This window comes from Egretta garzetta, unplaced genomic scaffold (assembly GCF_000687185.1).
Source record: "Egretta garzetta isolate BGI_Z169 unplaced genomic scaffold, ASM68718v1 scaffold45, whole genome shotgun sequence".
NCBI classification, from domain to species: Eukaryota; Metazoa; Chordata; class Aves; order Pelecaniformes; family Ardeidae; genus Egretta; species Egretta garzetta.
This window is the reverse complement of record NW_009260028.1, coordinates 7,052,391-7,075,244: the sequence shown is the minus strand read 5'-3', so window position 1 is coordinate 7,075,244 and position 22,854 is coordinate 7,052,391. Positions and strand designations below refer to the sequence as shown.

Genomic DNA, 22,854 nt, shown 5'->3' with positions numbered 1-22,854 from the left:
GAAATCAAGAAAAACAACAGCTATATGTCATACAGTTTATGACTTAACACAGTAGTTGAGTTACTACAGGTGTGTAGCCTGACCAAGAGTATACTAAGAAGGAATGGTTTCCTGTTTTCCTTAGAGTGTGCTCTAATGTCCTTGAGCAAAAGGAAAGTGTGATAAGGGATTAGTAAGTAAAATAAACAATGATTTACAGTCACAATGATTTATAGGAGAAGAGAAAAAGCACTTTTTTTTCCAGAGCTTGTTTGAAGTTTCTGAGCAGGTTAGCCAAAACTTAATTTTTCTATGAGGACAAGCGGCTGGAGTCAGGTCAGAGGCAAACCACTCAATCTGTGTTTAAAGTAGAAGGAGATGGACTGGGAGTGAGTGGAAGGGAGGGATGCGGAGCTGCAAGGGAAGACATGGAGAACGGGGCTCCCTTTGACATTAGAAGGCCAAATTCTCTCCTGGCTTCCATCCAAACTACAATCAGTTGCAGGAGGTTTTAGCCAAATTAAAAGAGTACACTAAAATCAATGGGCTTCATTCTGTTTTCAAATACTGAACCTTCAACTTTCAGTGATATTCAACCACCCCTCGGGAGTTTCTTGCAAAAATCCTCAAAAGTATTTTTCCGGTATTTTTAAGTTGTGTGCTTCTTATATGGTTAGAAGCAATGAAATCAAGTGATTTGCATAAAGACTCATAAAAGTGCATATTTGAGCTGAAAATAAACTTTGTTTTAACTAGGTCTGGTCTTTATTCCTAAAATTATCACGGCTAGATTCAGTTTATCAGCTACAAGAAAGTAGGGTTAACTATGTCCTCTATAATTCCCTGCACAAAAGATAAAGAAACCTAGGTCTGGGAAAATCAAGACTGAAATGATTTTGTAGAGGAGATACTGTCAAGTGAGACAATGCCAAATGAGTCCCAAATTAAGTCGATGGCAAGTGAGAGGCAGAAGTGATGGCTGTGGCGCAGTTTTTGCCAGGTCAGATGGACAGGACCCTGGGGGCTTTTTTCCACCTTCTGCCACAGCACAGCTGTGGTTCCCCTCCTACGCTCTCCTCAGGGCATCGTGTCTACCCGTCTCCTTACTAGCTCAGGTGCCATGGGCAGTGGCAGCAGAGGACCACTGTGGCATGGGATGGTGTCCTCTCGGATGTGTCTTCTGGGTAAGCTGCAGTACAGCCTTGCCAACACAGCTATTTCAGCTCAGTGCAGGCAAACCAAACCCATTAAAGGCTTGTGTTACAAAGCAGATCAAACTGGACATGCTAATACCTCAACGCTAGAAAACTGTGAAATTATGAGCCAGTCCTCTCAATTGGCTTCACAGGCGTTTGGTCTCACTGCCACAACACGCTCACTCGGCACCACACCATCTCCTACTCTGAAGCAGAGCAGCCATGACACGTCTTCTCCACCAGCAATACAGTAAAACCCTTGTGAATCCCTGTTCCCACATGCAATTTAAGGCGAATAATATGCCTGCTGGTGAGCCCACGATGTCCTCATCTGAAAAGGGCATAAACGTTACCTTGGCACAGCACTGCTGCCCTTCACAGGTTCTCCATGAGACTGCTGTCTTCCTCCGTGTTCACCTGGCTGTCCTCCCCAGTATTTTTATCTCCCCAAGCACACCCACATCACCCCGCACCCACAGTACAGGCTGGGCTGATGCACCAGGGCAGGGCGACAGGTGAGGAAGGGAGGGTTTCCCCTCAAATAAACCAGGGTTAGACCCGATAGGTGCCAACTCCTAGCAGCTGGGGTAACCTCGGCGTTCAATGTCCTGCAAAAATCAAGTATCGGCTGAAGAGGGCTCTGAGAGGCTATCCATTTCAATGTCAGGAAGCTTATATATGGAAGAGAGAGAGTTACAATTATGTATTTACCAGTTCTGCTGGCCTACCGTCAAGAAGCTTATGTGTGGAAGAGAGAAAGTTACAATTATGTATTTGCCAGTTCAGCTAGGCATCGGCTGGGTTGTTTTCTAAGCTCTCTCTTCACAAATTGCTGATTTATGTGAGATACTTTACTTAAATCTTTCCCAACATTTCTGTTATTTTCCTACAACAGCAATATTGCAGAAACAGCAGGAAAAGCCTACATCCAAGTTCATAAACCTGCTGGAAGCAGATGCTACAGCTGCTCTCTGTGTGCCCCGAGTGCCCCCCCACCCCGCCCCACCTCTCAGGTGCGGAAGCCCCCATTATGGCAAACAACAAACCCCTTGTTTTTCCATTTCATCTCCTCTCTCTCCAGTACTTCCCCCATCTCTGTGTCAGAAACCGCAGGCATCCCACGGGTTCAGAGCAAAGTAAATAACCCCTCCCCAAACCAACACCCTCCCCCTCCATCACCACTACCACCCTCAGTCCCCAAATCAGCTAATGTCTCCTGAAAAACCTTTTTTTTTTTCCCCCCCTTGGCAAAAGGCAGACTAATTAACTGAAGCTTGTGAAGCCCCACAGAGATCAACAGATCCAGATCGGGATTCTGGAGCGAAGATCCCTGCTGGGAGGGTCCCTGGCCAGCTGGGCCTGGGCGACAGGGGAGGAGATGAGTAACAGCACCTCGGCCAGTTTGAGCTGTTGGGTGGTATGGGGAGGAGAGGAGCCTTTTCCAGTTAAGCCCGGCTGCCGTGGGACAGCAAAATTAATCCCCCAGGAAGCAAACACGAAGCTATCCAACTGATATTTGGACCCGCTGTGCCTGAAGCCGTTTTTCCAGCCGTACCCAGTAGGCCGGCAAACAAAAGGGCACGCAGAGCCACCCTGCCAGGGCCTCGTTACGCGAGGCCTGGTTCACAACGAGCTCGAGGACAGCACTGATCTGGTTAGCCAGTGACCTGCACTCGGTGGAATTTCGTTCCTATGGTGTAATTTTGGGGCAAACTTTGCTCTTTTGAGAAATGAGAGACCAGCATCATGAGGAACTGCATTCCTCCCTTAACTTCCCTGAGCACAAGACCATGAACACACAGAAATGGTAAATTGAGGATAAAAAAGGAATGTGTGCAAGGTGAATACCAACTTCCTGAACAACTGAACTCTCTTCACCTAAAATCAATAATCAGATAGCTGTGTTGTTTAAGAAGCTTAATGAAAAATGCTTTCTGAAATGGGAAAATCAAAAACTAACTCCAAATTTTCTCTGTGGCTACACAGTTGCTTTGGGTGCTCACAGTCACCCAACATTTCAACTAATAGAAATATACTCTTGCTTAGTGATAAGACTGGCTACTTTTACGACAGAACTGTGTGTTCAGTAACTGTGAAATTAAATATTGAAAGACAACGTACTGAACAAGCAAAAGACTCCTGCAAAAAATCTCTCCTCTATATGTGAATTTACAGAAAAAGAAAACCTGATTAAAGAAAAAGATCCATAAACCTAAGCAGTTAACGAACACAACAATTCGCAGAGCAGGGAGAGTTTCTACCTACTGACCCAAAGCCTAACCATGAACAAATTTTCACCTTAAATCACAGTTTGCCACATCAGTGAATGTGCAAGGCCACTGACTTAGATCAAGGACTGATGCGTGCCTTTGCTCACAATGAGTAAAGGTTAACACGTTTAAATCTATTCCATTAATTTGCCATCATCCCTGAAAGTTCGAGCTGCTATAGTTCTCACAGCATAAACAAAATACCGTTTTCACTGGAGACCATAGTGCCAGCAAGCTACAAATGCTACAGAGAGGCATTTGCGAGAAAAATTGATCTCCATTATAAAATGGTAGGATGAAGGAAACAGTAAAATGCAACTTGTCAAAAGTAATGTTATCTTTTTTGCTACCCAAGGTCTGGTCTTCTACAGGCCTTTTGTGGGTGATTTAGCCTTTAACAGATGAGTTGTCCCAGTGAATTCAGTGAAATCTCCCACTTAAAGGAAACTGAAAGAAAACAATGATTGGGGAAACAGTCTGTTGGTTCAAAGACACTATACAGACATCATATAACTGCTCGTTATTGGTAAAAGCCTCACTCTGGGAGCTAAGTTCGGTAAATTTTTTGCCAAACTTGGAAAATGTTTACTATAACATGCAAGTCCCTGAATTCCAGAGTAACTTTGCAATTGATGCAGGATTTGGCATCTAGATCAGTACAGCATGAAGCAGTCAGGATAATCTTTCTTTTAATTTACTCAATGGGGCTTTAGAGCATGTGCTAGAACATTAAAATAGCCATTTTGTCCAACTGAATCCTAATGGGAAGTCTCCCAGAATGGAAATACCAAACACTAATTACATCAAATAGATGGCAAGACTTGCAGCATCCCAGCTCACTTGTAAACCTACCACTTTACAACATGCCAGCAATATGAACTGCTGGCAGGAAAAGTGTACTTCATATAGCTGCTGAGTGAACAAGGAACAACATACTCCACTTGGTCCACAGAAAACCTGTGTGAAAAAACCCTTAACTATCTACTTCTTAAATATGCAGGTAAATCTGTACTTGGAGAATTCACCTTGTGACACAACTTCCAAGAGCCTTCTCTTATCTCCCATGACAATGGTTGCCATGCTTAGTGTACTGAGTGAAAAAGTATGCTCTGTTACCCTTTTTCTGTGTAGAATCTTTTAATTTTATTGAATGTCCCTTGCAAACAGGCTGCCAGATAAGGAGAACAGAAGCTCTCCATGAACAACAAATTTAGCATACAAAAATAAAACCCAACTACAAAACAGAGTGTGTTCCAAATGCTGACAACGGTCTTGCAACAAGCTGAAAAATTATTCTGTTGCCTAGTGACATGGCTTTGAAGCAGGAATTAGTATTTCTAATACTAATACATCAACAATTTTGCATTTTGTGAACACACAAAGGTTATCATAGGCCACTGTCCCAAAATAACTTTCTGTGTGCATGTCATATGCCATAATAAATGTGAGGTCATTCAGCATAGCTTATCACTCAACCCTAGTCACGATAATGCCCAGGAACCTGTTATGCCAAAACAATGTGTTCATCCAACCACACCCTATGCTAAAATCTTCTGAGTGTGCAAAACTGACCAACTACTCTACAAAAGCAATTTCACAGATTTTCACAGATTTGTTCCTCTCATATTCAGCACAACTTGGTGCTTCTCCAGCTTACAGACAGAAGTCAAAGCAAAAGCAGTCATACTACAGCTACTCCCGCAGATCTTTTGGAGGCTAAAATGAAAAAAAAAGAGTATTTTTCACAATTAGTGTGCCATGCTGGGAGCATGACTCACAATCCAGAATTCAACACAACGGTTCTGACCGACTGGATCTGAACGCGTCCCAGCACACCCCCTTGATTACCTGTAGAGAGTTGGGTGGGAAAAGGGTTCATTTCTTTGTCCACCATTTTCTGGTATAAAGCTCTCAAGCTGAATGGCTCCACGGTAAAAGGTAATGTTCCAGTCAACATTGCATACATGTTCACCCCACTAAAAGAAAACACGGAGAAAAAGAAACCAAAATCATCAGGAACAAGGAAAAACACAGGCTTAGGTTTTAGTGACTGTACTTCAATGTCTGACAACTATTAAAAAAAAACCAAAAAAAAGCTCTCTTTTCTGTTGCACACAATTATTTGGGCAAGAATTCCCAGAGATTTGCTCATGAAGGGTCGCACAATGTGTAGGACATAAGCTGCGAGCCACAGAACCGAGTCCAGCTCTTTGGCAACTCCTCGGCTAAATGCCATGCCACAACTAAGTCTTTCCTCAGGCTACACAAGCACACTGCTTTCAGGGGCCCTGTCCCGGTGCTGCTCTGCATGCAGAACGACTGCCCACACAAACAGGGACGTCACAGGTCTTGGTCCAGTGCCCAAAGGTTTCCACTGCCCTCCACAGCCTCTAGGGCAGGCCAAAGATCCGGTGTGAACAATTACGTTTTTCAGAGCAGAAAACTTACTGCTTATTTATGCCCAGCAAAGTCAGCAATGAAAAGTGGGTTGGGCACTCTTGTTCTTTTTCCTTTTAAAAGGGCTTTAAACTCAATTTGCGTGGAATTCATCCCTTTTGGGAATTTATTTCCCCAGCCTGCTGAATACACACATGTGAACAGAAAGAAACTAAACCCATGTGCTATCACAAACCATGATCACAGGCACCGTTTGTCCAGCTATGAGGAAGAGTAAGGGTTAACCATATTTTCTTTTTCTTTTTAAATTTAAAAAAAAAAAAAGAGCAGGACATTATCACTGGAGAAGTTTAAATGGTTTACAAGAATAACTGTGCTTTGTTTGCCTGCATTCCTCAGGGCAGGTACTCTCGCCCTTGATGCGGATGGATGGCCCACTGCTGGAGTGAGAAATTCAGTAGTCATGCAATGATTAAGCTGGGAGATCTCCTTGAAGGACAGGCGACAAATTAGGCTTCAGCAGAGGAAGTTCTGAAGAGCCCTGAGGCGCAACAGGGGACCCACCAGGTCAAACTGAGAGATAAATCTGAGCCAAGTCCCAGTCTCATATATAAACTATGGACAATCTTTCTTAGCAGTAGTCATACTTATACAGTAAGTTTTTTTCCAAGCATTCCAAATACTTCAACTTGGGAATTACCGTAATTCTGTTATTTCATTGAAATTTATACAAATGTTATTATCCCCACTTGGGAAGGGAATTTATCGATACTAAACTAAAAGCTAAAACTCAACTTATGACAAGGATAAACACCACCATGTCCACGGCCAACAGGCGGGTAGTGGGAATTGCACAGTCTACAACAGTACTGCGGAGAAATTCACTGACTCCAAAACATCTTTGTAGCTTCCTCTACCTCTGGCACCGGGGACTTCTGTCCGTTCTTTTGCGTGAACCCTAGTAATCTCACAAAGGCTCACAAATTTTCTGGCCATTTTTATTTCCCCTTAATAACTGTGTTTTCAAAGTGATGACCTGACTTGGTATCACATGTCTTGTCAGACTTGACTGGAGACAGTGCAGGCAGCCCATGTGAATGCTTGAAGGATCCTCTGGGGAAAACAAAAAAGCTGTTGGCCCTCTTGTGCCAGAGCCATGTCTTCTACTATGTCTAAACATCGTTGATCAACAGCTGTGCTTTACTGAAGTCTCTCTAGGCCGTATGTTCTAGCAATCTATATACAGGTACGTAAAAAATCTATTTCAGAACAAAGTAACTGCGCAATTTAGTTCAGTCATGCTAATTAAACAGTTTTTCTTGCTCAGAGTAGCCAAATAAATGAATAATGTTTCTTGTTTGAGCAATGGGTAATGATGACAGTAATAACAATTATAAACTAGAGAAGTAACTCACATGGACCAAACGTCTATTTTGGGCCCGTATTTTTTCCTTGCCAGAAGTTCAGGGGCTGCATATGCTGGGCTCCCACACTGGGTGCTGAATGGATCAGAATAACCCAAGATGCCTGCACAGTTGCTCAATCCAAAGTCTGTGGAAGGCAGAGAGACAGAGTTATAAAAGAGACAGATACAGCAAAACCGCACTAGAACGCGAGGAAAAAAAGCAATTTTTTTCCAAAATCTAAGCAATGAACTGCCTAAGAAAAAAATCATCCACATGCAAAAATTTTACATAATTTGTTTCTCTGAGGTGCTAAATAACCAGAGATTCCCACAAACAATAAAAAAGTCTTAGAATGTGCACATTTATCAATTTCATACACAAATCAACTACATTTCACTGGGAACTGGATGGCAACAATTGGAGTTGACCTTGTCCCAGGCGCTATGCGATGTGCATGGGGCAGAACACCACCTCGGGCTATCGTGGATTCCATGCTGCTGCAGTTACGTTACAAAGAGGCCAAGTTTAAGTGGGATTTCTTCAACAGTGATACACAAAGGCACAGGGTTGCAGAGTTGGCATTTCAGCTCTGAAACAACACAGGGAGATCTTGGAGCAAGAAAGGGAAATGTGTTGATTTGGCTCCCTCCTCCCCAGCTTCTGCCTTGGATTACCACATTTCTGGCCCCTGGGTGTATCTGACACTCTTTTGCTGGCAATAATAACAAGGAACTGGCAAAGACTGGCACCACGAGCTGACTAGAGACAACAGGCGGCCTCTCCGCACCGAAGGAGGCTGCAGTTTCCCAAGTGCTCTCAGACAACCCAAGCCCAGGCTGGCACTGAGAAGGGTGTTCCTGCAATCTCCCTCATCTGCTCCAGTGCTGGTATGGCTGCAGGGTGAGCTGGGTTTAAGAAAGGATCTTAAAAATTAAACCACTAAGCAAGGAAAAAAAGGCAGATGCAGTTGCACCAGCGGCACAAGCAGCTGGGGGCAATGTGCAAGCCCACCCTGTCTAGTGGTAGCCCATGCTTGGCCTGGGAGAAAGCAATTATGAAACCACAGCCTGAGAGCTGGCGTGGGAAGGTGAGTTGAGGTTGCAGAGGGTCTTCAAAGTGAAGTCAAACAACTTGATGTGATAAGGGGAAGAAGCAAGACAAGCTTTCAAGGCAGAGGATGACATGGGCAAAGCTGACAGGCTGGGAGAACAGCCTTTGCTGCAGGGCAAGATACCCAGGAACAGCAGATCTAGGGAGGTCACAAAGAAGTTTGCATTTATTAATAACTTGCCACTGATGACAGCTGCAAAAAAAATACTGCCATTAAGAACATCGACATCTGTTTTGTTCCTTTCTTTTTCTGATCCAGTTTTCCTAAAAAACTCCCAGAACGTATGCATGTTTGAAATGAAAACTGTCCTGTACACAAACAAGGCAGTCAGGAGAAGCAGACTGCCGAATCTCTTCCTATAGGCTTGTGTCTTGCATCCATGTGTCTCATAAACCAGCGTATTTCTGGGTGGGCTACCCACCTGCCTGGATGGGCTAAAAACATCACATCTTGCAGGCCAAATATAGCGGGCAACTGTTGAGCCCATGCAATACTCTCTCTCCACAGAATTATTAATTTGGATCTCTCTCCCTTATCTGCATGCTTATATGCCTAAGACATTACTAAGAAGTAATGGCTTGTCCTTTAGCTTCTACCCCACATTAAATTTGGCTGAAATCAGACAGGAGTTCCTCAAGGTATTAGAAGCGCCCTGACAGGATGGTCACATAAGCCCTGTTCCCTTACAAAACCAGCTGAAAAAATAACAATGCTTACAAAAAAATGCAATTATAAAGATGACTATGTGAGCCGGAATGCCCAAATGACTGCACAGGGCTTTCCACTTGACTGGCTGCATCTCTTGAGAGCGAGACAAGCACAAGAGAGACAAGAATCACCGTATTTAACATCCGAGGTGGCTCAAAGGGGTTTTGCTGGAGAACATTGTCAAAACTGAAGGGAAGATCAAGACAATTTCCTTGCTTCTGATGGAAAACAACTGTCTCTGGACACTGCTTGATCATCTCTGCTATATATGTATTATCCCTGGGGCTTAGACAAGTACTCCCGAGGATCCATTTACTTAATTAATGTATTTATTATCTATGGCCCGAGATGAGCTATGTCAACTGTAAAATACTTTTTAAAACTCCTAGAAATAATATCTCCACACAGTATTATTCACGGTCTTTACCCTACTGTGTCATACAACCTCCAAATTACTTGACTGTAATATAATGCTTTACAATCAAAATAAGGGCTATATTCTGCGATGGTGTAAGTCAGCATCCTTTTAGCACTATCTATGGAGGTATACTCCAGTGGAGGTTTTAATTACCTTATTTGCTAAAACTATAAACATCTTTCTCATTTTTTTCAGCTCATTCATTTAATGTAGGCTGGTATACTCTTCTTTTTTTTCTAGCACCCGTTGAAATGCAGAATGTGCGCAAACATATGCATACCGGGGACAGGGATTTTACTGCAAAAGAAATGGGAATGGTGTTATTAACACCGTGTCAGCACATCGGGATCGCAGTGTGATTTTTAATAAGGATGCACTGCTGATCTTGATAAGAACGGTATTACCACCAGCATTGATAATTTCACTGCCATTCCTGCCTCTGTCTTGGGCTTCCTTTCAATAAGCTGAGCTAATTACAGAATTCAGATCAAAGGCCACACTTGGTTTTCCAAAGTAAATATTATGACATGGCAACTCCACCACCCCCACTGTTCCTACTATCGAAGCATCGCATTACACTACTCCTCTTTAACGCCTCCGGGAAAACAACATTAAGCTATGGATATATGGCTATCTCAAAAGCTGCGACAGTTGGAATGGGGAAGGAGTTATTAAGTAACAGAAGCCTTAGCACCAAGCAGGAGCTCATGGATAAGTTTGACCAGCAGACCTCCACAGACCTCAGCAGAGCTACTTGTTGGCAGGGTCCTTTTGGTGCCGTGGGTCCTCGAGCAGGACGCCAAGAACTTTGTGTGGCCCATGAGTGGCTTTTCACGACATCTTTATCAGACACTTACCACCACGGGCTGGTAGATGAAGAGAAGTGAATTATTTCCAACGTTTCCAATCCTGATGTTCTTGGATTTGAGGCTGAACAGGCAGCTAAGTATAAGTCCACTTAACACAGCAAAGAGAATTTTTCTAATAATACTACCCAAGAATGTATTATAAAGCACCTTATCACGTAGCTAAAAAGAGTAACAAAAGCAAAGTGCCATTAGGCAGCTGGGTGAAGAAAGGTACTCAAGGGATTCAGTTCTCACTGAAAGGCATGAACGAGTAGGGAGTTTCAATGTCATTTCACCTTTTTTCTTCCTTTATGGTGGTTTCTTTTTCATTTCACAGTTATTACAAGAGCAACGTTTTTTAGTAGGTACTAGTGCGTTTGCTGCTGCACAAGACATGGAGACCAAGCTCGCACCCCAAAGCAGTTTATGTGAGCTGGTTTTGTAGGTCAAAATTTCTTCTCTGAAGCATGAAAAGCAGCACATAATTCCTCAAAACATGTTCTTCACTCCTGAAGAACCTTTCTGGGATGATGCAACTGATCCATCATGTTTCTAGAAAGACAGACTACATAAAATATTGTACTAAGTGCTGAATGAGCTGAGTGAGGGAACAGGCAGAGAGGAGGAAGAGGAGTAGATTATCTGGTCTATAGATTATCTGGTCTATCCACCAGCCACAGGCAGGTGCTGGAAAATTTCCCTTGTCCTGGGAAGGCCTGGTGGCAATGGAAAGCTCTGCGTCAGCTCAAGCACTACTTCTGCTACCTCCTGGAAATGAGGTACTGCTGAGGAGAGGTTGCCCAGGGACTTGAGGCCAGTTTCTGCAGCCCCCGCTCCAGCTTTCCCCGCAAGCGCAGCAGAGAGAGCGTGAAGAACTGCTTCTGCAGGGTGAATAACCAGAGATCACCAGCATCACCAGCGAGATACGGCATGAGCTGACTGTGATATTAAATCTGGTTTTACTTACAGCAGAAGTATAACTAATAAAGCAGCCTTTATTTTTCTATAACATACCCAGCTGGACAGTGGGATTTAATTGCTTTGTTTCAAAATACATACTGTGTACAATCTGCTTTGCTTAAAACATCAGGCTGCAGACCTGAGGACAATTTATTTCAATGCTAGTGAGGCTACAGAATATCGATGTGTCTCTTTTCTCTATTCTTCCCACACCACCCACTGCGAGAAGACCTTTCTATGCAACCGAAGCAAATGAAACTGCAGGAACAGTTCTGAAGTAATTTTTTGGCATGTGAGTTTTAATTGTGCACGTATCAGCTGATTAGGCCTGGGTTTGGATGTCAAGTTCATGTACTGTTGTGTAATCAAACACCCAATAACGGGAAAGTTATAGAAATTCTTTAAATCTATCAGATGTTCATATAGCACCATTGCAAACCATCTGGTCTCACTTATCTGCTAAATCAAGATAATGGGTGGTATCCATCATTACTGATGAATGATTCATGGTAACATATCAGTATCCTCTTGACCCGTAGCTGAGGTAATGCAGAGTTCTCTCTTGCTATTATTTTCCCAGTTGGTTGATTCGCTACAGATTAATGGCCGAAAGTCGTGGTAGTATTTCCAAAGACTGAATTCCCTAAGTAAATTTTGAGTATTCCAGGTTTCATTAACCATCCTCCTCTTGTTTGTTTGGAGATGCATGTGCTTTATACGTTACAGTGAGTGTCCATTTGACCTGAACGTGAAGTGGTTTTCATCACTTTTCAGATCATGAAACTTTTTGAAGAAAGCCGAGTTTTTAAGTCTGCACCCACAGACAGTGCTGTTGGCAAGAGTGTAGGCATGGAGATAAATATAAACAGATGTTTGGGGTTTATTTTAAGAAGGGAATATATTATTTTCAATGCCCACATTAACATTAATGGGAGTTACGCAAAAGCAGTGAGAGACTATACCCACCGATGATTAATCTAAAATGTCTGCACAACTTGAATGAATCGAGCGCTGCATACAACTGATACCCGAATACAATCAAGACTCTATCGTTGATCTTTTTTATTTTTTAACAGCCCTCTAAACCAATTTCGTATTGGGTGCTGGAAGCAAATTTAACAAATATAAATATAGGACCAAATTTTGCCAGCTGCTAAAAATGTGTGCAACTCCCACTAACTTCAGCAGAAGCATATGCATATGGAGGCAGAATCCAACCCTTAGTAAATATGAAATTATCAAGATAACAAAATAAATTACTTCTGTGGTGTCAATTCTTTAATTCTTTACAAAGTTCTGGGTTTGAATATGAAAGCTGTTGGTTAAAAGATGTAGGATTATTCCCATACCCAGTTAAAGCTGAATTATTTGGAACATTTTTTTCACAAGATGCTGTCAGGAACAGCTTGATTGCTATCTATACTCTCTCAGCTCCTCTCTGCAGCAACATTAGCAGTTGTCACATGGAGAATTATGAAGTCTCAAAAACTCTCTTTATAAAACCACCAATTTTAATTACTGGAATTGCCAAACTGGTTTCATACCAATAAGCTTGATATTGTTGTCTTCATCCAGCAACAGATTTTCTATCTTCAAGTCTCTGAAAGAAAGAAATAAAATATTTTGAGTGAGCCTCCAAAATAATGAAGCAGCTTCCCATCACTCTCACCAGTGTATTTGCAAGATTCTTGTATAATAACACGTGTAATGAAAGCAGCGCACACAGTTCCACATTCAAAGCAGAAAGCCCCATGCATTGTTTCCTCTCCAAAATTACCAGTGCTTTCACACACAGTTTCACACCTATTCTTCAGGCGCAAAATGACTGTATACACATTTGTCAGTACATCCTGTAATTAATCAGGTTCTTAAAAGTTTGCAGAAATCTTACACGCTGGCAACATTTAAAATATATGCTTTTGGAACTGGAGGTCACTTTCTCATTACTCTTCACAACCAAAGGCTCTTCACTGGCCACAGCTGAAGAATAAACCTTCTTCTGCAGAGATCTGAGGAGTCAAATGTCTGTCCTCTGCTACTGTCTGCAAGGGAGACCAGAATCAACCTTCCCTGGGGATGAAGCATCCAAATTCCCATATGCTAGAGGTGAAAACTGAGGCTGAGGGATTGAAATGACTTGCCCAATGCCATCCAGAAGGCCAGTAGCAAAGCCAAAAGAAGAAGCCACTCAGGCTTTCTGAGTGCTATGTTAGTGCTTTCTCCACCACGCCACCCCTCCTGACCCCACAGAGCCACTGCACAGATCAGGGCCTGGACCAGTTTTGGGAGAGAGAGGAGAAAATGGAAGTGGTCTCCTCCTACAAGATGACTGACCGTTCTTCTTCTATGTACGTTAGCACATTGTTCACTTCACATGTGCCCCTTCATCACTCAAGAACGTGGCTGCGCCATGTTCTACCTAAGCAAAATATCCCAGAGATCACCCCCACAAAACCATCCCCAAACCCCAAAGAGTACAGACTAAGCATGAACTATAATATTAAAGAATCATTTAGGTTGCTACACAACTTGTCCATGGCTTCTAGCAGTTGGCTGTGTCTTTACCACAAGAATTTTTCCCCCATCCAGACATAAACTATTTCTAAAAACCCACATGCCAGGATATCAATAGCTCAGATGGGCAGTGATGCTTCTGCCAGCACGCTTCAGAAAAATCTGGATAATAAAGCCATCAGCTATAATTATGGGGAGTCAGTGACATCCATGGTATTTTGTCTCTGTAAGGCAAAGGGAGTAACAAAGGATGCCTCTACTACAGATGAAGATATAAGGCTTAATAAAATAAGACAAGTAAACGAAGCAAACCAAACAAAGTACTTCCACAAGAAAGGATCTGGGAAAGAAAGAAAAATAGCTGTGACCAACTCCAAGCTTTTTTTAAAATGTTCCTCTCCATTTCATTTCATGCCCATGTGGTGTTTCAAATAAACCTGAGGCCAAAGAGTACTTGCAGGTAGAATGCCACTCACTTCATCAATATGAACCCAAGGACTTTCCCCAAACAGATGTTTCTACACCCCAGTGAGCATTTATTGCAGATATTTCTTGCAGATTTTCCTTGCTTCATGTGTGAAAAGGAATAGGGGAAATACTATATAAGTCTACCAAAGGAGAGTATTTTGCAAATTTCAGGTATTCAGGGGTCATATCCAGGCTTTCCTAGAGCATGCAGCTGAACACTTCCTGAGGGGAGGACTGCCTTCTGCACCAGTCCTCTTCTTGGAGAAGCAACGTAACTCAGTCAATAAAGCACCAGCCTGAGAGACAGGAGGAGGGGACTACGTTTCCTCCTCTGGCAATAACCCAGTGTGCTAACTTGAGGAAACCAGCCATGTTAAAACTGACAGCTAATTTCAAATACCATGGCAGAGACATAGCCACATTTGGCGGTGTTTTGACCAAGACCCAGCCTACAAAGAGCTCACTCTCCAGCCCTGCTCCTGCTCTGAGGGTGAGCACCAGCTCCAGGCCGTGCATCCCATAAGCCTGACTGGCATCCATGGCATCCGTCTCGTCACCCACGGGAGATTCCATGTGCCGTGGCGGCGCTGCACACCCTCCACCCTGTGTCCTCCAAAAGGAGCTTCCCTCGTAGGGCAACTGCTGCCGCTGAGAATGGCTTGATACAAGGAGGATGTGCCCTGCCAGATGGATCTGGATCAACCCACTTCTGCTTCCCTCTACTGCCAAAAAAGGGCTTATTTCTTTATGTCTTGCATCTTTATTGCTTGCAGGTGGAGGTTTTCACAGACAGTGCGATTAGCCTCCAGAAAGATACTGGGGCCAGGAATTTAACAGGAGAGACTGCCAAAAAAACAGTATGGGAAAGAGGAAAAAACAACAACAACAACAAAACCAAAACCAAACTAAACTGAAATCAACAGAAGCACATGGAGCTTTGGGTCATATACTGAAGTGCTCAGTATGATGTCTCAAAGCAAGGAGAAAGACCATTTGGAAGTTCTGAGTATGTTAAACATTAGCTAAGAAGAGGTAAGACTAAAAAGAAAGTCAAGGGGACAGAAGATGAAAGCTGTAAGTTGAGGAGAAAAGACACGCAGGCAATTAGAATAATAAATGAGTGACAGGAGGGCTAAAAATAAACATAAGAAAAGATATTTAAAAGGATTCAAGGTTAAAAAAAAAAGGTAAATATTACAGAGCATTTAGAAGCTATCAGAGAAAAAAAAATGAAATATAGGCTCAGTATAGAGTGCAATCAGACCTGGTTAATTAAAGATGTTTACCCATATGTTTACTCTCAGCAGATTTGCCGGTCAGTGGTAACTGATCTAACAGTCCATACACACCACATTTTTGTCAACCCATGTCAATATGAAAGTACTTTTTTTCGGTGTGACGCCAGGAGCTAGGACAACAGGTAAAAACCTGATACAACCTAACGAGAAGATTCCACGCGAACCAGCCTTAGAAATGTGAAGCAGAAGCCGTATGAAACCAAACAAAAAATCCGCAGACTAAGCCACAGCTGGAGAACCGCTGCTATGCAGATGTGGACCTGTGGGCAGGCACCGGGCAGGACCCCCGGGCAGCCCAATCCCCTGAAGCAGGCTGGCAGCGGGGCACAGACGGCAGGTACCCCCAGCCAGGACAGCAGAAGTGCAAATAGAGCCTGTGTGTCTAGACAAGAACCACATCTGTCAGGACAGAAGGGTTATTCAGTGAATACTTTAAGAGACTTTGACGATGCACTGAATTACCCTCTTTTTAACAAAAAGTGCAGTGGTACAATCCCAAAGTGTCTAAATGCTTTATTACAACAGCTCTGTCCGATTCAAAGTTAAATTATTTTTTACAAAGAGAGGCTCATCTGAATTGCTGCTTCATTTGAATGTTTACACTGATTCATTGTAGTGGAAAAAAGTAGCACCACTGCACCCAAAAGTGTTAGGGAACCCCAAATTTCATGCACTGTATTATCAATGGTTTAACAAATACAAGCAAACGTACCACCTTATTTCTTCTAGTCAGTGGAGGTTTTTGCCTGTTTTTAATAGCAGCAAACTGCACGAGAGGATGCGAGTTACCAGCTACCACACACGCACCACTTGACACCCTTGCTGAAGTCAATGGGAAGACCCAAAGTATTGAACATCACGTACACATCCTGGTCCCTGCAGACTCAAGGGTTCTCGTAATTATGCACGTGCCTTGCACGTCTTGGTGGGTTGCTGGAGCTGGACACAGCTGCTTCGCAACTGGAAAGGCTGGGCAAGCACTCCCTTATGCAGCCAGCAGCACGAGCCACGCTGCGTGGGGCTGAGGTGGGGAGAAGAAACACAGATGCTGGAGACCTTCGGTTTCCCTCTTTGAGGTAAATCTGATCTTGTTCCTTACTGTCTTGGTGCCTCAAAAAATGGGACTAAAGGATTGTTATTCTTTTTCCCCCTTAAGCAAATTTTTGGCATTCATTGCTGAAAAACTTCAGAATACCAGAGTGCACTCTCAGTGATTAAATACCAGAGGAACAAAAACTTTTACCTTTTTCCGAGGGCTTAGTTCTGTGACATTGAGAGTGTCTAGCTATGGTACACGTTAGTCAAATCTATGGATAATGAAGACACTCAAGAAAGACCAAGCCGCATTACCACAATGTGGAGGATCAGCATATATTTATGCCTTGTCAGCGTGTGAAGCTAGCAGCATACAGCCATCATTCCCCATATTTGAAAATGCGCCTGCTTCATGGGATGGTTTATTTGGGAGTTTGTTCTTCTGTTGATGGGGCTGATTTTTCTCTGGCTTTGCTTAGAGCCTCACAGACCATTTTGGAAACCCCAACTCCAGCCAGTGACTCCACCAAGCAATGTGAGCCTGCTTCACCAAGCAAGCTGCCCCCAGGCTTCAGCTGTCAGCTCAGCGTGCTTTTGAAAGAAGCTTATTCAGTGCCGTTGCAGGCATCAGACAACAAAATTGAAGTTTTTGCATTTCGCACTTTATTTCTTGTCTGGGGGAGGAGGGATGAGAAGGAAGGTTTTACCAGCAAGCAGCTGCAAAGCAGCAGTGGTTGGCTGCTGTCTCCTGCATCTTATTTTCAGTCATAACAGCATCATGAAAAATCACTCTTTAACTACTAAGCCGCAAGCTCACTTTCTAGCTCCATGCAAGAGCTGGCAGCGAGCTGGAAAGGTTAAAGAGATTTGGGTTCATCATCACGTCAGTATACATTTCGAAGGCTTTGTTATCAAAACACTATTTACTGAGCCTGAGCCTGATTCTTTTATCAGTCACAATGTCACTGAATTCAATGCAGTTGCCTCTGTAGAAGAGGAATTCAGTCCATTGTCTTCACTAAAACAATGTTTAGTTTGTTTACAGCAGAGTACTCCAAGAGAGAATGCCCAAAGGTAATTTTGAAATCTGACATAAAATAGAACGACAAACCAGCTTTGCACTTCAAAAGGAGACTTTGTTCTGTAGTGCAGGATCTGTCATAAATATTGCATCAGCAGCCAGACTACTGGCACTTAAAATTAATAGGATGGAAGTTATCAAAGCCAACATGTCAAAGTAGCGGGTACCAAGGCAGGAATCCTGTAGCACCCTGAGCAACTGGATCATATGGCACCACCTTACTCTGCTAGGGATTTTTTGAGATCATGGGAAAATATATCAACTCCGCTCAAAACCTCTGGGTTTCTTTGTGTCTTTCAAACTCCTGATCTGCTTTTAATTATAAAATGGCAGTGGAAGGTATGAATATACTGCCATGAAGACAGAAAAAGGGGGAATACAGAAAGCTATCTTTGCTACCAATACATTATTAAATTCTTTTCTTTGACATCCTGACAGTAATTGCACTGAATGGGACTGAATTTTGTTAAAATTACTTTAAAAGGGTTGTTGAGAATTTCCTGTGGGATGCAGTGGCAAGCACCAAGGCTTTCACTTCATTTTCTCTGTTGTCCTTACACTCCCAAGAGGCTTATTGTTCATCCTGCTTTTTGACAGCATGAAGGCCTATGTAAACACCCTCTGAAAAGAGAAAGCTTCACCAGATACTGCCATTTGGATTTGTTTTCCTCTGTCAGAGGGAAAGATAAATATTCCTACCTGATTCACAGCTGAGCTTGTTGCAAGTATATTTTTAGAAACCAACCAGCCCGACTCATAGAAGGAATGAAACACAAATGATCACATGAAATTATATTTAAAATAGCGGCATTTTTCTTTTCAGCGAGCAGCCAAGGAGTTCTGAACCCCGGACACCCCTCACCGAAGATGTAGCTCCCATATTCAGGAACTTGCAGTCTTCATCCATTGCAGCAGATTAGAAGTTTATAATTTGAAAAACATTTATACAGTCAAACGTGGGTATTTTTCTTTAACTTGCCTAAATAAAATGAAGTTTCTTAAAGTTTTTTAATTTTAGACTGTTTGCACATCGGTGCCTCTTAAAAGAGGCATTTCCATTGAGTTCTGAGTCCCAGCTCTTGTCCAGAGCGCTATTCTGCCATGCCAAGTCTTGACTGTAATTCATGAAGCTTACCGAGTAATATTCATCAAATAATGTAATCAAGCTCCATGCAACTTATTTCCTCTGGCTTTTTTTCATCCCAAGTTATAGAACAGGTCAAGTAATCTATATTACTCCCTGAATAATGCAGACAAAAAAGCTGGTGACTTTTGTAATAAAATAGTCAGTGAACACTTTTCAATGTCCTGCCCCATTCAATGTGAATGATGAAAGCATTTGGAGAGAGACAAACAGCAGACTGCTTTCTGGCCTGGGATGCCGTGTTTTGTTTCACACGCAGTGAATGCAAACACCCACAGATCACCACGTAGATGAAAGTGCTGTTATTTTTACCTGTTGTAAAAATAACAACAATAACAACAACAGAACATTGCCATTTCATCCAGGGTGAGAATGAATCAGACTTCTGCACTATTTTTTCCCCCTCTTCAGCTCCCAGTTGAGTAGTCTGTTTTTAGAGTTGCCACGGTCAAAAGCCTGACACACTGAAGGACAACTCCTGGGGTGAATACTATTCTTTCTCCCTCTCTCGCTCACAGAGAGCCAGAGGAATAAATCTTGATCATGCCATGAGTGTTCTTCCTGCATCTCTATGCTGCTCTACGTACGTTGTTTGCAGAATAAGTCAAGACATTGAATGGTTAAGCTAGAAAAAATACTTGCAGTTATACTGCCTGTGATTCTGTCAAATTTGATCAGTTTAAGCAGAATTGGACCTGCTTGTTATCTGGATGGAAGACTCCCAAGGACGAGCTCTGTGTGCACTGCAATGTGAGAAATGGAGTGGATGGAGTATGCTGCCTTCGGGGTAAGGATGAATCCAACACCACGGGGCTGGATGGAGAGAGCTCAGCTGCTAGATGCAGAAAAGCATATCAGTATTTCCACGGCTGCTTCCTCCCTCCGCTCACGAAGGTCCCTCACGCTTCAGTCTCTGTGAGCTGCGCTTATGTTCATGGAGACAGCAGAGAGAAAGAGGGGGTGAGGGCCAAAACTGCTGCAAGTATGCAGCATCCATACGGGAACTCGTGCTCACGTTTTCTCTGGACCCCAAAGCCTTGCCTTTTTCCCACCACAGTAGCCTGTTGGTTGTAGCTTGTACCTAGTACCTAGTGAATGAGCTATTTTGGTACAAAATGTGGGCTTGAATCCTCTCTGAAAAAGAAGGGGATCAAAGCCAAACCTGCCAATCCCCCATAAGCCCTTCGGCCACTATGCAGAGGGTAAATTTTTCATGGAGAGGAACTGCTGCTGAACTCAATACTGCTGTTAAAAGCTAAATGCATTAATCTTGTTCCCGCCAGGTTTTCCTCTGCCCATGTCAGAGACTTTGACCTTTTTTTCTTCCTCTCTGTACATACCGGATATCAATTGATCCCTTAAAGCAATAAGTAGACTTCTTCCTTTTCCATGCCCCAAACTGTTGGGTTAATAATTTAAAGAGCCAGCAGTTTAGCTGCTGATAGAGCACCTGCAGAATGGACCTGGTGGCTGCTCAAATATTTATATTACAGTGGTACCAGAAATTTAGCTCAAGATAAAACCTCAGTACACCTGAGGCTGTATGTGCACATAGCACCTATACCTGACGGATCACAGGGAACACTCAGAGGGATTCAAGACAAAAAAAAGCAGCTTTCAGAGCATGCGGAGTTCCACCAAGCCAGATGCACCCAACAGCATTGCACAGCAGTAGGCAGCTCAGCACACAGCTGGGCACAGCTGGAGGAGCTGGCTGTGGGCTGCCTTCAGGCAGTTTGCCAGCTGCCTGCACAGCAGCCCTGTGGATGGGTGTGTACAACAGCTCTCCATCAGAGAGTCGCACAGAGTCAGTGCAGCCAAGGAAATTACGACCCAAATCAATCCTCAGAAGTATTCAGGTGTCTAGCTCCTACTACGTGCCTGCAAAACCTAAGAGGATGGGGCCTACATAACTTGCTCAGCATCATATGGGAAGTATGTGGGAGTCCAGACTTAAAACCAGTTGGCCCAAATTTAGAAAGCGAAGCCGCCTTCTTAGACAATACCCTATAAATACACCTAAGAAAAGAAAAGCTCAGACCAAAGGTCCACCCAGCCCACCATCCTCCTGTCTCCAGAGCAGCCAAGAACACATGAGCGGAGAAAGGAACAGGGACAGGCAATCATGTGCGATACCTCCACCTGTACTCTCCTAGCCTCTACCACTTGCTATTCAGGAACTTCAGGCAGAGGTAGCTACTCCTTACTCAGCAACCCTCTGCAGACTGCTCTCTGATGAACTTGTCTTGTTTCCCCTCGAGCCCAGGTAAGCTTTTAACTCCACAGCATCCTCCTCCTGCAAGGAGATCCACATCCTGCTTACACACCGGCTGAATGAAGGTTCTAAAGAAAAAAAGCGGTATATCACAATGGATGTCTCCCAAGAGGACACTGTGAGATGAACTGAACAGTTGCATGCTCTGCACTGTACTTCACAGTATTCAAACTTGTGTGGTCCTGTTGGGGCAATATAACCGGCAATATAACCAGCGGAAGGAGCAGAGAAACAGAAGCAAAGGACTTCTGTGGTCCTGTTCAGGCTTCGTCCCAGTTGCACCACTGTGAGGCTTTGGGCAAATCAGTTCGTCTCCCCATACGGCTGTATTTCCACCGGTAAAACAAGAAACACAACCACCTCCTCAAAGAAATAGTGAAATGATTCATTACTTAATGTTGGTACCGCGCTTTGAAGAGGCAAAATAGTGCTACTCGCAGGAAAAGAGCCCTACTTTGGCAAAGCACAGGTTTATCTTTAAGGACATGGAGTCAGCAGAGCTCCTGTGTGCTCACCTGAAGTTACACACTTAAGTGCTTTCTGCAGATACTTTCTAATGTCTACAGTACGAGCATCTAAACAATATCATGAAGATCAGCCAAAAAAGCTGTCAGGAATATGTTTCTATAAGGAGCACTCCTTACTATACAAATAAATGCCCACATACCACTTAGAGGCTCTGAGACAAATTTTAACCAGAGAGGGTTTTTAAGATTACCTGTGAACTACTCCTGCCCGGTGAAGATGTTCAACTGCCAGGATAAGCTGTCGGATATATTTGCGCGCTTCATGCTCCTCAAGTCTTTTTTTCTCATAGATCTTGTGCATCAAGTTGCCACCAGGGCACAGCTCCATGACAAGGTAGTAGCTGTTTTCAGTTTCCAGTATATCCAGCAGCTGAGCAATATTCGGGTGGCGGATCATTTGCTGGATCTGCCCTTCCCGTCGCAGATTCTTGGTGACATAGGTGTCCTTTTTGGCTCTTTTCTTGTCAATTACTTTCACTGCCACCTAATGAAAAAACAGGAGAGGGATTTGTTAGCAGTCACACCAATGATTTATTGCTTTAACCTTGTAATCTCAAAAATTAAAAAAATAATAAAAAATCAAAGGATGTCGGTCTCAACTGATACAGCATGGTTTCAGGCACAACAGCTCAGGTTAGAGAAACAACTGCTTTTCCCACTCCACCCCCTCCACTGACATTTTCTTTCTTTATCCCCCTGTACGATGACAGATAAAAGTTATTTCAAGGAAACAGATAACAAAGGGGAGGAGACAATCGCATTTACTGTATGCAAATACTTAGCACACTTAATGGCGAACAGTTATTTAATCTATTTTCTCAGAAAGTTTTCAGTCTGGTATTTACAAGTTCTAAGTGTCATTTTTGGCTGTTCCTGGCTTTTGACATACAACTTGAGATGATATGGTAAGTTTCTCAAGCTATAGCCAAATGTTAGCTTTGCATTATTAAAAACAAAAAAACAAAAAACAAAAAAAAACACAAAAAAGAAAACCAAACTTATTTTGCTATCACTCTCTGGGCACATTTCTTTTCTCTCTTTTAAAATGTGTATGAAAGACAACCCCCTCATTAATTCTAGAACTGAGCAGCTCCGCAAAATCCAAGATGGCAAAACTTTTTTTTAATGCAAGTTCTGAGTGGCACACCTGCTCAGAGCAGTCCAAGTCAACTGGTGCCCACCATGAAAGTACTTAATAAACCCAAGGAGACTCTGTACC

At 43.1% G+C, this 22,854-nt stretch overlaps 1 protein-coding gene across 1 annotated transcript in view; it reads right to left on the bottom strand.

Moving 5' to 3' along the window:
* Positions 1-22,113, bottom strand: part of HUNK (hormonally up-regulated Neu-associated kinase) — a 36,667-nt gene extending 14,554 nt beyond the window's left edge. Inside the window, exons 1-4 of the mRNA XM_035896506.1 lie at positions 21,827-22,113; positions 12,838-12,893; positions 7,258-7,393; positions 5,294-5,421 (exon numbers count right to left, since the gene is read on the bottom strand). Of these exons, the coding sequence (XP_035752399.1) occupies positions 5,294-5,421; positions 7,258-7,393; positions 12,838-12,893; positions 21,827-22,032 (526 nt within the window). The 5' untranslated portion in view covers positions 22,033-22,113. The remainder of the gene's footprint in view (positions 1-5,293; positions 5,422-7,257; positions 7,394-12,837; positions 12,894-21,826) is intronic.
* Between the last annotated feature and the right edge of the window lie 741 nt (positions 22,114-22,854).